Source organism: Crocodylus siamensis, chromosome 2 (assembly GCF_052110815.1).
Source record: "Crocodylus siamensis isolate JL-2025a chromosome 2, ASM5211081v1, whole genome shotgun sequence".
Classification (NCBI taxonomy): domain Eukaryota; kingdom Metazoa; phylum Chordata; order Crocodylia; family Crocodylidae; genus Crocodylus; species Crocodylus siamensis.
In genome coordinates, this window is record NC_143396.1 from 120,296,223 (window position 1) to 120,310,980 (window position 14,758).

Sequence of the window (14,758 nt, forward strand, 5' to 3'; positions counted from 1 at the left end):
CTTTCCCTTTATCAAATAACTAAACTGTATCTTTATATGTATATATATATTATATGTTAAAATACTACAGAGCTCCAACCACTAGTAGAATAAGGTATAGGGCACAAAATATTTCAATCTTTTATATTCCCTTCTTTGAAAATAAAAGTGCAGAAATGCTATTATGATTTTCAGAGGGTTTGTTTAGAAATATATAAACAAACAAAATATTAACAAAAATTGCAAGGATTCTGCTCTAGTGAGCAAAATTAAAACAACCAAACAAACAACTTAATTTGAAGGTAAAAACTGCTCGCTCAGTGCTAAGAGGGCTAACACGTCATTGACATGATTAGAAGAGGGTTTGGTTTTGAGTTTTCAAATGCCACATGCATGTATCAGATAAGAGACAATCTTGATAAATCATGGTGAATTACTTAATCTCTTTGTATAGTGGAAAGTCTTTCTCCCATAGTTATCTACAGTGCAGTGGCCAGCAGGAAGTACCACCAATAAGACAATGTGGTTTGCTAAAGCAGTGATGAAAACAGGAAACTACTGTAGTTATAGCTGTTTAAAATACCCTGCCACATGTCCAGATCTAAAAGATTTTAATACCATATGCAAATGTGCCATAGATATAGCTGCTAGCAAGTTGTTTACCTATTTTTTTTTTCTTCTGGAAATCCTTAAGTGGCTGTCCAAGAGTCTTAAAAGTATTGATGGCAACAGTCAGCTGTAATTTCATGGGAACAGCTGCATTTGAAGGGTAACAATCTGACTCTTAGAGCCTTTAATTATGATAGATCACTAAACTGGAAGTCCTCTGGATGCAGTAGATCTGCAGTGCTTCCTCTCCAGTGGGTCTGTGTATTCAGTCGATTGTGTTAGCAATATTTTTAATAATCGCTGTTCATCAGTTTTGACCTTGTAATCCATGAAGCTATTTCTAGTCGTAGGCAGTGAGTTTTCTTTCTTCTTTTTTTTGCAGTCTTATAAGTCCAAGCACTTTAGCTACGTACAGTTTACATATTAATATCCCTTCTTATGATGCATGTACATAGTCACTTGAAGAGGCCTGTGGATGAAGTTGGCTTGACAAATGCATTTTCATGGAGCTAGTGCAGAAGCAAAGGAAGAGCAAAAAGTGGCAAAGTTGACAAGTTCTCAGTACAGCACAAAGATGGCGGCTTAGTGGATAAATCATCCTGAACGAAGGATGCTATCTTTGGTCACAAATTAGCTTTCGGGTTTAAAAAAAAAAAGGAAAAGAAAAGAAAAAGAAATAAACAAACTGAATTCACTGCATATGCCCAAGGAGAAATGTCAGTGTCTTCCAGTGATTATGTAAGTTACAGAGTCTACATCTATAGAAGATTGTGAATGCTGCACACTAGATGGATGGATATGTCTATTGTGGAGATGTGGTGGCTTCTTGTTTAGCCTCTTGCTTCCAGTCCTCTTTGCAAAAATGTCTAAGAAGTTGCTGCAGGTCATGCTGGAGGTCATCCTGCGGTAGTGCTTCTGGTACATCCTCCAGCTGTTCCACATGAACATGTTTTCCATACTGGTCCTTCACCACAGTCCTCTTCTGTGTGCTGGCTTTATTCATTGTTGTCCTAAAGAGACATTGTCAGTAGAGAATAAATGTGGATTTCCCCCTCTCCTCCTTGCCTCTGCCACCCCACTTACCGGAGCTGTACTCTCCTACAATTTTAGAATTTTAAAATTTCTCTTCCCTGAATTGCATTAAATAGCCCAATACCTTTTTTAGGGGGACTAATGGACTGATAAGGCTCTGGGACTGTAGATTATATGAAAAGATCTGTAGCTATCAACAATCTAACCCAAACACTGAACTCAGATGTTCCAAACACATTCTGATTCAAAGCTTAAATGGATGACATACCAAAACCACAGTTCCTGTTTTAATTAGCTTTTCACAATACAAACCAATAGGAGCTCTTGGATTTTTGTCACAATAATCATACCAAGCAACTTTACATGACAGTGAAATACATACTCTATTCTATGGGTGTGCAACAGCTATCTAATGATGGCCATTGTATTTGTTAGATTCTTCTTCAAAATGCAGGGCACTTTTATACTTGCTCCAGGGGTGGGGGTGATGCTTTAATTAGAGCAGCTCCGACAGCTACTCTAATTAAAGCACCACCGCGTTTCATGTATCAGCATCCCTGTGCTTTAAAATGGTGACGGAGGTGCTTGAACTAAAGCTCATCAATTGACCTTTATTTCAGGTGCCCCCACTGCCATTTTTTAAACATTGGGACACTGATTCATGGGATGCAAGAGGTTGCTGGAGCGTGGTAATTTGCCACACTCCAGCAGACTTGATTAATTGAGCCTGCTCCAATGCACTGTAATTACAGCACGTCAGAGAAGCGTCCGTGATTGAGTACAGGTATCCCTAGTGCCATCAGTTTGGTTAGTTACTGTACACCCCTCTTCTCACCACTGTGCTATTTGATTTCTTCTGTACTTACCATTATCATTTCATTAGTCATTCAATTGCATTCATTTAATGTTACACGCTAATGTCTTGTTTAAAAATCATTCTAAATTTCTCCCCATTTCTTCCCCTTTCCAACTCCCTTGAAAGTGTTTTGATCTCCTCAACGCATTTCAAAACCACACTCATAATCTTGAACAATTGCAAATGTTATAAAGGCTGGCAATTGAAGCAAAATGTAGTATTTGAAACTTACTTATTTTGACCTAATAAAAAATATAACCCTTTAAGTTGATGCCCAGTGGCTTGAAATATTGATCAAACAGTACTTTTTTTTTGTTTGTTTGTTTTTCTGCTTGCATGTGCTCCATCCATAGATCAGTGCTTGAAAACTCTGTATTTGTTAATAGTGCTTGCAAAGAAGAGAAAGAGAAAACACGTGTCCAGTCAAAAGCATGCAGATACATATCTGAGACTTCAGTTGGGTATGGGACTATCCTAGATAACACTCCATGGTTCTCCTGTCAGCATCCATCTGCATTTATTAATATCACCATCCTATAGAAATGCTTTTAACTGATATGCAACAAACTGTTTTCACTGTTTCCCAAGTGTTTCAGCTTTGCAGTGACTAGCTAGAGGACAAAACAAATGACATCGTCATTTCTTCTGCATTTCCCTAAACCAGTGGTCTCCAACCTCTTTGGGTAGATCACTTTTTTTAATTAAAAAGCAACCCAAGATCTACCATGCACTGCACTGCTCCACCCCCCTCCCCCGCAGGTCAGTCTGTGGGGTGGGAAGGGTGGGGGGGCAGATCGAGGCAGAGGGACAAAAAATTATTTGGGGGCATGTATCCCCAGCAGGTAAGACTGTGGGGGAAGGGGAAGGGGGAAAGGAAAGGGCCATGGCGGGTGGGGGAGACCAATCAAGACCCCAGCAGTGAGGGAGGGCATGGGGCACAGGCAGGAGCAGGGGATGGGGGGAGTGGGGTCCTCGCCGAGCCGGGTGGTGGGACAAGCAGAAGCCCAGGGGCAAGTGTGATTGCAGGCTGACCTTTGTGCTCCAAGCCCTGCTGCAGCTGGCCTGGGCATCGCCTGACGCCATGTGCACCTGCTACCGGGCATGCAGGGGACAAGGCTCAGTCCAGCAGTGGGATGCATGTGGCATCGAGCCGCTCCTGGGCCAACTGCAATGGGGCTTGGGGCACAAAGCCCAGCCCACAATGGCAGCCGCCTCCGCTGCGCACAGATGGTGGGGGGCATGTGCCCCACGGGGCCTCTGCTGGGGTGCGCACAATGGCAGAAGCCCTCTGTGCCCCTGGATGAGTTGCCTGGTCTCAATCTTCCCACCACATGCCTGGCTGGGGCCCCACTCACCTTACTCCTGCTCCTGCCTCTGCTGCACTCTGTCCCTCACTGCAGGGGCCTCTGTTTGACCCCCATCCCTTCCCTCCCTCACGGACTGACCTGCTGGGTGGGGGAAGGCGTGTGCGCACATGCATGCTCAGCCCCCCCACAGCCTGAGATCGACCAGTTGGTGACCACTGCTCTAAACACAACAGCCTTGCTGTTCTTCCTATTACACATGAAGAGGCAGAGGCATGTTTGCGCAGGACTCTGTGTAACTTCAGATGATTCTGCACCTTTTTTGTTGTTGTTAATCTACATGATTTCATCCTGTGCTTTCTTTTTTTTCCAGGTGATGTTCATCCCCAGTTGTATCTCTATCATACATTCTTTCCAAACAAATTATTTGCATTCATGGGGTTAAATTGAGAGGCACTATAAGGGCAAAAAGATCCTGACTTTAGCTGGTGAAATTAGTTTTCTGTTCTAAATAGACAGGATTGTATAAGGTACCTAAGGAAAAAGGCATCCCCTAGGCCTGGTTTTTACTTTGGTTTCCACTCAGACTTAAGTATTATGCTCCACTCTTCAAGACTGGTTTAAAATAGTCACAAGGAGACTGTATATGGCAGCCTTTCCTGTAGTGCTTTTCATTATATTCCTGGACAGAGCTAGTCAGAAATTCAGAGCCAGCTCCAAGTTTTGGTTAGTAGAAAGCTCATTCCTGGCGGATCCTGGTTACAATATCATTCTAACACTTCTGAGTGACGTTCTAGCCATTATGGGTCCAGGAATTATGCGAGAGGCAAAGGTATTTTTGAGGTAGTATCTTTTATTGGACTCACTCACTGGTTGGAATAAAATTAACAAGCTTTTGAATGCAAGGCATTCTTCATCGGGTCTGAGGGGAAAAACAAGGGCAGCAATAGTTAATGGTCAAATAGTTAAAAATAGTTAATGGTTAAAAGCAGGGGGTGCCTATACACAAGTATGGAGGCTGTAATTAATTGAGTCTGCTGGAGCATGGTAAATACCACACTCCAGCAGCCTCTCATGTATCAGTGTCCCTGCACTTCAAAATAACAGCAGGGGTGCTTGAAATAAAGCGCATAAGAACCTAGATACATGAGATGCTGCAACACTTTAATTAGAGTGGCTCTTGGAGCTGCTCTCATTAAAGAGCTCCCCCCAACCCCAGGACCACATGCACACAGTGCCTAGAGCTGTCAGATTAGAGGAGGAGGGGAAGGGGAAGGATTCCCAGAGGACTAGACAAACAATCAGCAGAAGAAAAGAAGCTTAATTATTAGTAGATCAAGACCTAGCAAAAGGGAGGATATAATAATAACAATAATAGTAACAATAATAACTTCCACAATAATAAAGACGCTCCTCCTTTTTGGTATGTCTTTATATTCCAGTAATCAAGCTTGACTTCTGTTACTGTTTGTCGACTGGGAATTTCTCTCCCCCACCTCCCACAACCTGTCAGCCTTATTCTCTGTTCTTAACTGTCAACTATCACTGGCCTTGCTTCCCTCCCTAGACTCAATGAAGAATGCACTGCATTCGAAAGTATGTCTAACTTTATTAGTTTCACATTAATCCAACCAGTGAGTTGATCCAATAAAAGATATCACCCCCCCAAAATCCTTGCCTCTTGCATATGTTAAAAGAAAGAAAAGAAATACGCACTTGACTTAGGTGCTGGTTTCAATTTCAAATAAAGCTAAGCAGGATAAACTCTAGTACTTTGCTGCTGCTGAGAGGTCCTCCCCTGTCTTTATTGCATGATATAGTAGCAACACTAATGTTCATGATGAACTTCAATTCTCACTTACATGCGTGTTGTGTTGTACATGCATATACTAGTACTCAAATGGTGAAAAAAGCCATGTAAGACAACTGTATACTAACCTTAATTATTTTGTTAGCTCTAACAATCCATTACATCTCTCTCATGCCTCTGCTGTAAAACCAATCTAGTATTATGTCTTGTCCCAACACCAGTGAATGAGTCTTTCAATATATCTAAGTGGAGAGCTTTCTAGTGTCTGAATTTTCCTTAATTTTCACTCTGTTATCTTACATAACTTCATATTTTTGCAAATAAAGCTTTAGGTCCTGCCAAAGGGCCATAATTTAGATTTCAGAAATCATTTCACTTGCATACATTTTTGGTGTTAGTCTGTTAATCGTTTTCAGCCAAAACAGTTCACTGCCATGCCAACTCAAACCTTTTAATAACTGATCCATCCTCTTTCAAGATCTCTTTCTCTACTAAAGCAGGGAGCTGGACTTTTGTCTGGTTACCTGCATAACTCAATGCCTACAGTGAAACACAAAACAAAATCCTACAATAACTGTACTGCATATTTAAATAGTTTGAAGTTAGTGATAGTAAAGCTGAAAAAAAACCAGAGGTCAAGGAGGAAACAGGCATGAATCACAGTTCAGCACCTCACTACCCCTTGTGCCCTTGAAAAAGCTTCTCTAAAATATAAATCCCCACTTAAGAATACTTTCAGTTCCAGTATGGAAAGCAATATAGTTTGATACTATTTCCTTTTACTCCCTACCTGTACTGATATCCATCTACAACAGCTACTACAGCAACCTTCTTTCCAGCAACAGAAAGACTTGAGGCATCTACATCTTTCAGGGCAATTTTCAGCTGCCATTTCCCACTCTTTCTCATCTTTCTTCTAGAATGCCCACCTCCTCCCAGTATTAGCACACAGGTAAGACCAGCTGTTCAACCCCCTGACTGTGCCGAAAGGAAAAAAATACGAGAACTGAAAGCATCTCACTGCAGTACCACCTCTTTTTTTCTGTTTTTTGCTGCTAATTAATAAGGTTTTCCTACTAGCTATACATGAATTTGTTTGGGTTATTTTTCTCCTACCTTCTGCAATATCATTACCTGAATTAAACTTTGTTGTTTTCTAAGGTAATTCTTTGGACTTCCCTCTTAAGCTAAAGTCTATCATTTAATGTACTGGGAGTTGGGGCAGCTTCTTGGAACTACATTTATAAGGGTGATTTAGGTGCCAGCATTTTGGCACCTGAATCGTTCACAAAAAATCCTTGCTGAGCTGTTGCCTAACTTTATAGGTGTAAATTTCTGCCTCTAGACAGGCTCGTAACTACATATATAGTCACAGCACTAAGCTGTTCGGCATTTCTTTCTATCCACAAAACCTAATCTGATAGGCACCCCTATACCTGACACACTGCACCACCATCAGAAGGAACTAATAGTCTCCTTATACCCAAAAATCTGGTGATCAGAATATCATTGCCTTGGAGTGGGGAAGCCTGGGATCAGTTCCTTCTTTTGCCTGATGTGGACACAGATCTCCCACCCACATATACTGTACATTAGTGAGTTACAGAGCGTTCTGAAACAGTCTCTCTCATTCTCTTCGAAGCTAGTCTCTTTTGCACAAATAACTAAATATTCAATGAGACAGAGAGTGATTCTAGCCCAGTGATTTAGATCATTTCTGGAGAAAACCCAGGTCCATCCTTGCTCTAATGAATATTTACCACTGCAGGTTTGGGACCAACTAAGCAGCAGCTCTGCAGAAAAGGACCTGGGGGTTACAGTGGACAATTAATTGGATATGAGTCAGCAGTCTGCTCTTGTTGCCAAAAAAGCTAACCGCATACTGGGATGAATTAATAGAAGTGTTGTCAGCAGATTGAGGGAAATAATTATTCCCCTCTATTCTGTACTGGTGAGGTCACATCTGGAGTACTGTGTTCAGTTTTGGGCCCCTCCACGGTAGAAAGGATGTGGACAAATTGGAGAGAGTTCAGCAGAGAGCAACAAAAATGGTTAGGGGCTGGGGTACATGACTTCTGTTCCAGTACTTCACCACACTCCTAGAACAGTCTAGCTCCATCCTCTTGGGTAACCCCTTCAGGTAGTTAAAGGCTGCTATCAAATCCCCTCAGCCTCTCCTCAGAAGTCATATTTAGGCAGGTTACCCAGAGAGGTGGTGGAATCTCCATCCCTGGAGGTTTTTAAGGCCCAGCTTGACAAAGCCCTGGATGGGATGGTTCTGCTTTGAGCAGGGGTTGGACTAGATGCCCTGCTGAGGTCCCTTCCAACCCTCATTTTCTATGATTCTATGATTTACACTAAAAGGAACAATACCATCAAGAATGACATATATCTGAATGTCCTATATGTCAGTGTTTATAGTCTCTGAGTTCAAATCTTGCTTCAGACTAGACAGAGGATAGTGGAGAGAAGAAAATGTTGAGAGAACTAGATATGTTTAATATGGTACAAAGGAGATTAAGGGGGACATGATAACCCTTTTCAAATATTTCTTATTGCCATCAAGGAAAAGGACTTGTTTTCTTATGCTGCAGATGGCAGGATGCAACACAATGATTTTAAATAGCAAGCAAACAGATTTTAGCTTCAGGAGTGGAAAGGGAGGGGGGAAATGAACCTTTGTCAATGAGAGAACAGTGGGATGATGAAAAGAGCTTCCGAGGAAGTTACAGGATTTCCTTGACTGGAGATTTTCAAGGAGACCCTGGATAGGCACTTATCTGGGATAGTTCAGTAGTGCATCTTGCATTTGTGCAAGGGTTTGGCCTAGATGATCCCTGAGGTCCCTTTCAGTCCTATGATTCTATGGTTCTGAATCCATATCACAATGGGCAAAGCAAAGCGTGTGCCTGTGCCTGTACTGTATTGTATTGTGTATTGTATTGTATTGTAAGATAACTCCCTCTTTTCCTTTACCTTAATGAAAGAGCTGTGATTCCCAGGCTTTGTGAGTTTGCGCCCCATCACAGCCGGGTCAGCTGCTTTCCCCTCCCTAATACTTCAGACTCCACCACTGATATCCCTCAGCTATGGGAACTGAGGGCAATCAGAGGCTGAGATTCACACATGGCCCTCTAGGAACATTGCATGCCATCTCGGCCAGAAACACTGCTGTAGGGCATGTCTAAATTGACTGCAGTGGTGCTAAGCAGCACTGTTGCAAGAATGTGTTCTATCCTTGATTGCCAAATGTTGAAAAATGTAAGGCAGCCACCATTAAGAGTGGTGCTGACTGCATGTCACACAGCAGCTACACTTTGGAGAGGGGTGGGACAGGGAGGCAGTGTGCACAAAGAAGGAATGAATGGTATAGAGTAGGGTGGTAAAAGTTTTGACCTGAGGCAGAGTTGCTGAGTGGCACTTAAGCTTTGCTTTCTGGCTTACATGAATCCCATTCTTTAGGGGTCTAGTACTTCGCATGCATTTCAGTAGCAGCAAGAATGCATATAATTTGGCCTGAACTTTGTACTACATAAACCCTAAGGAAATTGATATTTGATCTTTGTTTCCCATGTTTCCAGCCTCCTAATAACAATCCATATTTCTGTACTGGTACAGACTGGGTTTTTATGTTACAATTTCTCCAATGGCTGTTCTGGATTTGTGACAAAATAAATGAAGGAAGGGAAATTCCTTGCTATTTTTTACAGGACGGTTTCTGTGATCTCATAATGATTTTTGCCTGACACCTTCTCTCTGGGCTGTAAAAAAGCAAACAAAAAAACCCAACCAACCTAACCAAAACTCTACTGTTGCTTCCCAATAGTTACTGAGCAGACAATGGCAAGGGGTAGGGTGAGGAGTTCGCGGTCCATATGGAAACAAGTAGTATTCCTCCCTATCAAGGGTAAAGGAGAGAAATCTACATCAATGTTGGATCTTTCCTTTTACTCTTTCACAGAATGAAGCGTCTGAAAACAGCAAACCGTGTTGGTGCATTTTCAGATTTATCTGCTCAAAAGTACTTTCAGATTTATTTCAACCCCTCTGTATTTTCAATTTGCCATGGAATTCAACACTGGATTTCAGGGGAGTCTTACAAACAGAATCTAATATTACTGTGAGGCGGGAACCAAAAATCTGTGACTTTAATATGTAAATAAAAGGAAGGACCCCTGGAAAATCTTTTCTCTACTTATACAAATCAGACAGGCTAACTGATTATACAGAGACATATCACAAAACATTAGGAATGTATGGGGGCAAAAGGACTGTAAAATTGGCCCTAACACATTGTAATGCTGTCATTCTTAATTCAAGTGGAATAAAAGACAGATGTTAACATTTTCCAAACAAATATTAAAAAATATTAATTCTTAGATTACAGAAAGGCTTAATTAATAAATATCTTAGAAAAATTGCAGTGCTTGCATAAATAATTGCCCCAAAAAATCACAGAATCATAGAAAATGAGGGCTGGAAGGGACCTCAGGAGGCCATTTAGTCCAACCCCCTGCTCAAAGCTGGACAGTATACTTCTTTCACATTTGTATAGATACAGGGAATTTGAACTGATCAGAACATGTATTAGAAAGACAAAGCAGATGATAAATTGGAATGGAATTTCTTACTTATATTAAAATTACTTAACCTTTATCTGTAGCCATTTCCACCCCCTTGTCGTTCCCCCCCAGCCAGCTATACCTACTTGATTAGAAACTGATGCTGTTAAATCTATGCAACCCAACTCTACCACATAAACATACCATTTTAAATAACTAAATGTTAAGTGTCTAAATGTTAGTTAAATCCTACCAACTTCTGGATACAGAAAAAGCCTCTCTTTTGTACAAGATTTGGTAGAGTACTTGGAAGCAAATTCATTAATCATTAGAACTAACCGCTGCAAAGATATTTTATGACATATTGGGCCCCTTTACATGCGCAGGTAAAAGCATGATGGGATCGAATGTGTGATCCACACTATCATGCCACACATGCATGGCAGGAGGCATGATTGTGGGATGATACACTAGATCCCATTGTGCCTTATTGCTGGTAAAGGAGGAACCTGATCTTGGGCTCCTTCTGCACCAGCAAGAAGCATGCTCCTGTGGCTGGCAGCCCCCTCAGCTGAGAGGCTTCCAGCCGTGGGGACACCCAGTGCCTCCCCTAAGGCTAGGAGATACAGCTGTCACAATCTCTCTGCTTCAGGAGTGCATGAAACCCCCAAGGCTGAGAGATTGCAGCTGTACCTCATGACTGCTGGGATCCAGCTGGGTCCTGGGACTGGGAAGCACATTGCAGGGACCCACCATCCACAGCTCTGAGTACAGGCAGCTGCAGGGTGCTGCTGGGACCCAGAGTCAGCAGCTGTAGGGGCTGAGAGTCCCCTCAGTTGCAGCACTCCCAGCTTCAGCTGGGCATGGTGCACCCCTGCGTCAGAGAAGACCCTGCTACACATGCAAATTAAAGCTTGATAACAACTAGCTCTAAAGTTAGTACACATTTTCAAGGTCTAATTATATACTGGTTGGAGCTTTCTTATGGTGTGACTGGTACTTTGCATGAGTAGCTGGTCCCAAGGTAACTGCATAATTAACCAGTTAATTGTGTGATACTTATAATGTATAGAGGGGGCCAGTTGCTTACAACAGGAAAGGACTGGAGTCAGTCTCCAGCCTCCACTATGTGCCACCAACGCAACTGCATGGACTTCAGTAGGGCTGCATGGGTGTATACGAACCAAACTGTTCTCCTCTATTTTGGAATATTGTCACATTAGTTCAAAGCTTTCATTTGGAAGGCATTTTACCTCTTCAAAATCCTCTTTGGCTGATGGAAGATCAGTGGCTAAACTAGCATCTCCCAGGTGTTTCTCCATTCTCTCTCCTTGTACCAGGGTGGTCTTTACAACTTTGCTGACCTTACGGCCTTCCACTGGTTCAGACTGAAATTCTGAGGCACTAGACAAAACAGTGGGCTCAGAGAAGGTCACCTGGTGGGTGAGATGATGGGAATATTAGGTGTGCATTATATAACATACAGATATCTCTTTTGCCTGTTCTTATTTAACCACTTGCTCAAATTATTTCTTTTGAAAATATTTTGAACAGCAATAAATAATATCTCACTTTCTGTGGAAAGATGCTCTGTGTGTGTAACTTAACTCTTCTAAAGTGAAGTATGGGTTGAGATATCTTTGTGAATTCAGGTAGTCTAGTCAAGTCAGCATGCAGCTCAGCGCCAGTGTCCTTAGCCTGAGCCTTGACAGGGTAAAATTGCTCAAGTTTCTATGGGAAGACAGCTTCTAAATTTGAATTTCACTGAGTATTTCTACACTGCAGGCTGTTGTACAGATTTCCCCATGCTTATCATTATTGAAAACAAAATGATTAGGAAAGCTGAAAGCACTGCTTCTCCGCCTAAATCCTTGCTGGGTTGTATCAGCTACCCAGATTTGTATTATGTCTTCAGAGGAAAATTTTTAAAAGACATGGACTCCCATGTTATGCTAATGAAGCCATAGAGAGGCAAGTTAAAACATTGTATTCATATTTAAATAAAATTAAATAAAGATATCTTTCATATTATAAACTATTTATGGAGTTTTATGTTCAACTATGCACAGAGACTTTGCTTTCTTTCCATCCCAATTTCTCATGCAAAAATCTTTACCAAGTATTAATGTTTAGAAGGATATAGGTGGTGAAAAATAATTCTAATAATTTCAAAAAATCAGCTGTTCCCTAGCATAGGGTACAGCTAGCAACAGCAAGAATTTTCATGGTCTCCTCTGTAAAGACATATTACTTGAGGGTATGGATTGATGCCAAAGCTATGCAGTACATCATAAAAGGAAACAGCGTTTTACCTTTCCAAAGTCATGTTCTACTAACCTAGACTTCTCATCTGACAGGGTCAAGTCTGAATGGCATAGCTGAAATAAGTTGCTGTCAGCTGAGATTCTACACTGCTAACATCATTGTTAGTCTTAGTTTGTGCATGGCCATAGGCATATCCTCTCCAGGAGAATGGATTTGCTATTTTCCACTAATAGAACATTTACTTTATGTTACAATTTTAAAAAACAAACAAAAACAAAGCATAACAAGCAAAGACTGAAAAGATGCTCCTGATCATGAGAAGCTGCTCGTTTTATTCTGAGGCCCTGTCTGGAATTTTAAAAATTAAATTTTAATCTAAAACACAAAGATGAGAAACCTGTATTCAGTTCTTGGTACTGACCTACTCACAACCTAGTCAAACATTTTCTGTTACACCTGGATGGCATGACTGGCATAAGTTATGGGGAAGGGACACGGCAAAGGAGCAAGTGAGCTATTTGTTCAGTGGCTCTGTGGCATTACAAGGAATCGGGGAAAGTCTAACCTCAGACTGCTCACTGTCGCTCTTCAGCACAACCCGCTTTACAACTTTGGAATACCCGTCTCCTCCTTCTACTGTAACAGGTTCTTGTGGTACTCCCTGCATTATGACTTCTTCTTTTTCTGTGCCATCTGGAGAGACATACCGCCTGATGATCTTTCTGGTTACCTAAGGGGATGAAATGAGTAAAACATACTTTGTTTTTATAGCATTAAGGTGTTATGGATGGCATACTTAACTGTAATGGAGTTTAACTGACATTTATACTGTATGAAGCACCTTCTATCCAAGTATCTCTAAATATTTTGCCAACACTAACATGTGAAGCCTTATAAAGGTAGTATAATACTTAACTTTATTAACATTATTTCGCTAATTGGTAAACACAGTCAGAATAAAAGAATGGTATCTTGGCCCCACACAAAGACCAAGGGAGTTTTGCCATTGGGTTCAGCAGGACCAGGATTTCACACTAAGGAGACCTGCAGTTTTCCCTAGCAGAGTCACTGCTCTCCCAGGAGAAACCATGTTCTGAGTAAAAATAGCCACTCCAGGAGAAAATAACCTGGAAACAAACAAGGTTAAATCACTTCCTGGAGAATTTCCCAGGGAGAGTGAGTGTCTATACATGCTGTGGCTTCTCTCAAAGAAGAACATAGACCTACAGCATACCCCCACTCAGAGAGAGAGTATGTGGCTTGCTGGACTCTGCCATTACAGTAGGGAGCAGAATACACCCCCTTCACAATCCCCAAATTGTTCTGCAGGGAAACACAAGCTGATCATGCGCAGACAGGGTCAATCAATCAGGGCTGCCCTATGAACTGCTGCCATCTGTCACTAGGTAGTTTAAGGGAGCCTACAAAGCACACATATGTGCACAGGGTCCCCCCTAGCTGCACAATCCTCACTACAAGCTCTCCACTCCTCAGATCATCAGCTCTCAAATGTCTGTACATGCCGCTCTGGGTAAGTTTTTCTGCCAGGTGAGCAAACTTGAGTGAATTCTTTCAGATTATTTGAATGTGTGTAAGCATCCTAAGGGACTTGCCCAAAAACCCACAGCAAGATGATACACGTTACCTTGTCTGTCATTTCTAAGGCATCTATCTAACTTCTGAAAATTGAATTTGTATTCATCATTTAAAATTTAATTCAATTCAAATAAACTCAGCCAGGACTACTGAGAAGAGAATAAAATCCAAGCATTTGGGTTCTTCAATCCCCTGCTTGTATTCTGTCACTCTTAGATTAAGCTGTCTTTTCTCCACAAATGAACCCAAGGGAGACAGGGGGCAATTCATTTAAACCCAGTTCAAAAGAGGAATGGATCAATTCTTGAAGGCAAGGTCCATCAGTAGGTATCAAATACAGTAGAAAGGGAGGCAGTCTCTGAACGAGGACTTCCTAAACCTCTGAATGTCAAAAGCTGCAATGGGAGAGGAGTAGAAAATTCTGGACATGCCCTGTTCACCCTTCCCCTAAGCAAATTCTCTCTGCCACTGCGAGACAGGATACTGGACTTCATGGGAACATGCTCTGACCCAGTAAATAGAATTCCTTTTACAGTTCTTACAGTGCGTATTGTTTAGGTGACTAGTCACCTAGTGAAATGCACAGCCTGAAGCTGATGCCTGTAATGAGACCCATTAAAGCAAGCGCAATGAGCATGAAGCCAGCAAAGCCAGGCAATAGGAAATACTAACAAGAAGGGCATGTCTTAAACCCACTGTTCTCTTCGTGACTGACTTTGTCACCTTACTCTGAGCTACCGGGATG

The 14,758-nt window shown here is 41.7% G+C and overlaps 1 protein-coding gene across 1 annotated transcript in view; it reads right to left on the reverse strand.

Annotated features, from left to right (window-relative positions):
- Positions 1-558: 558 nt before the first annotated feature.
- ANK2 (ankyrin 2) overlaps positions 559-14,758 on the reverse strand; it is a 327,832-nt gene continuing 313,632 nt past the window's right edge. The window contains exons 47-50 of the mRNA XM_090036674.1: positions 12,983-13,147; positions 11,406-11,588; positions 6,039-6,130; positions 559-1,598 (exon numbers count right to left, since the gene is read on the reverse strand). Of these exons, the coding sequence (XP_089892800.1) occupies positions 1,391-1,598; positions 6,039-6,130; positions 11,406-11,588; positions 12,983-13,147 (648 nt within the window). The 3' untranslated portion in view covers positions 559-1,390. The remainder of the gene's footprint in view (positions 1,599-6,038; positions 6,131-11,405; positions 11,589-12,982; positions 13,148-14,758) is intronic.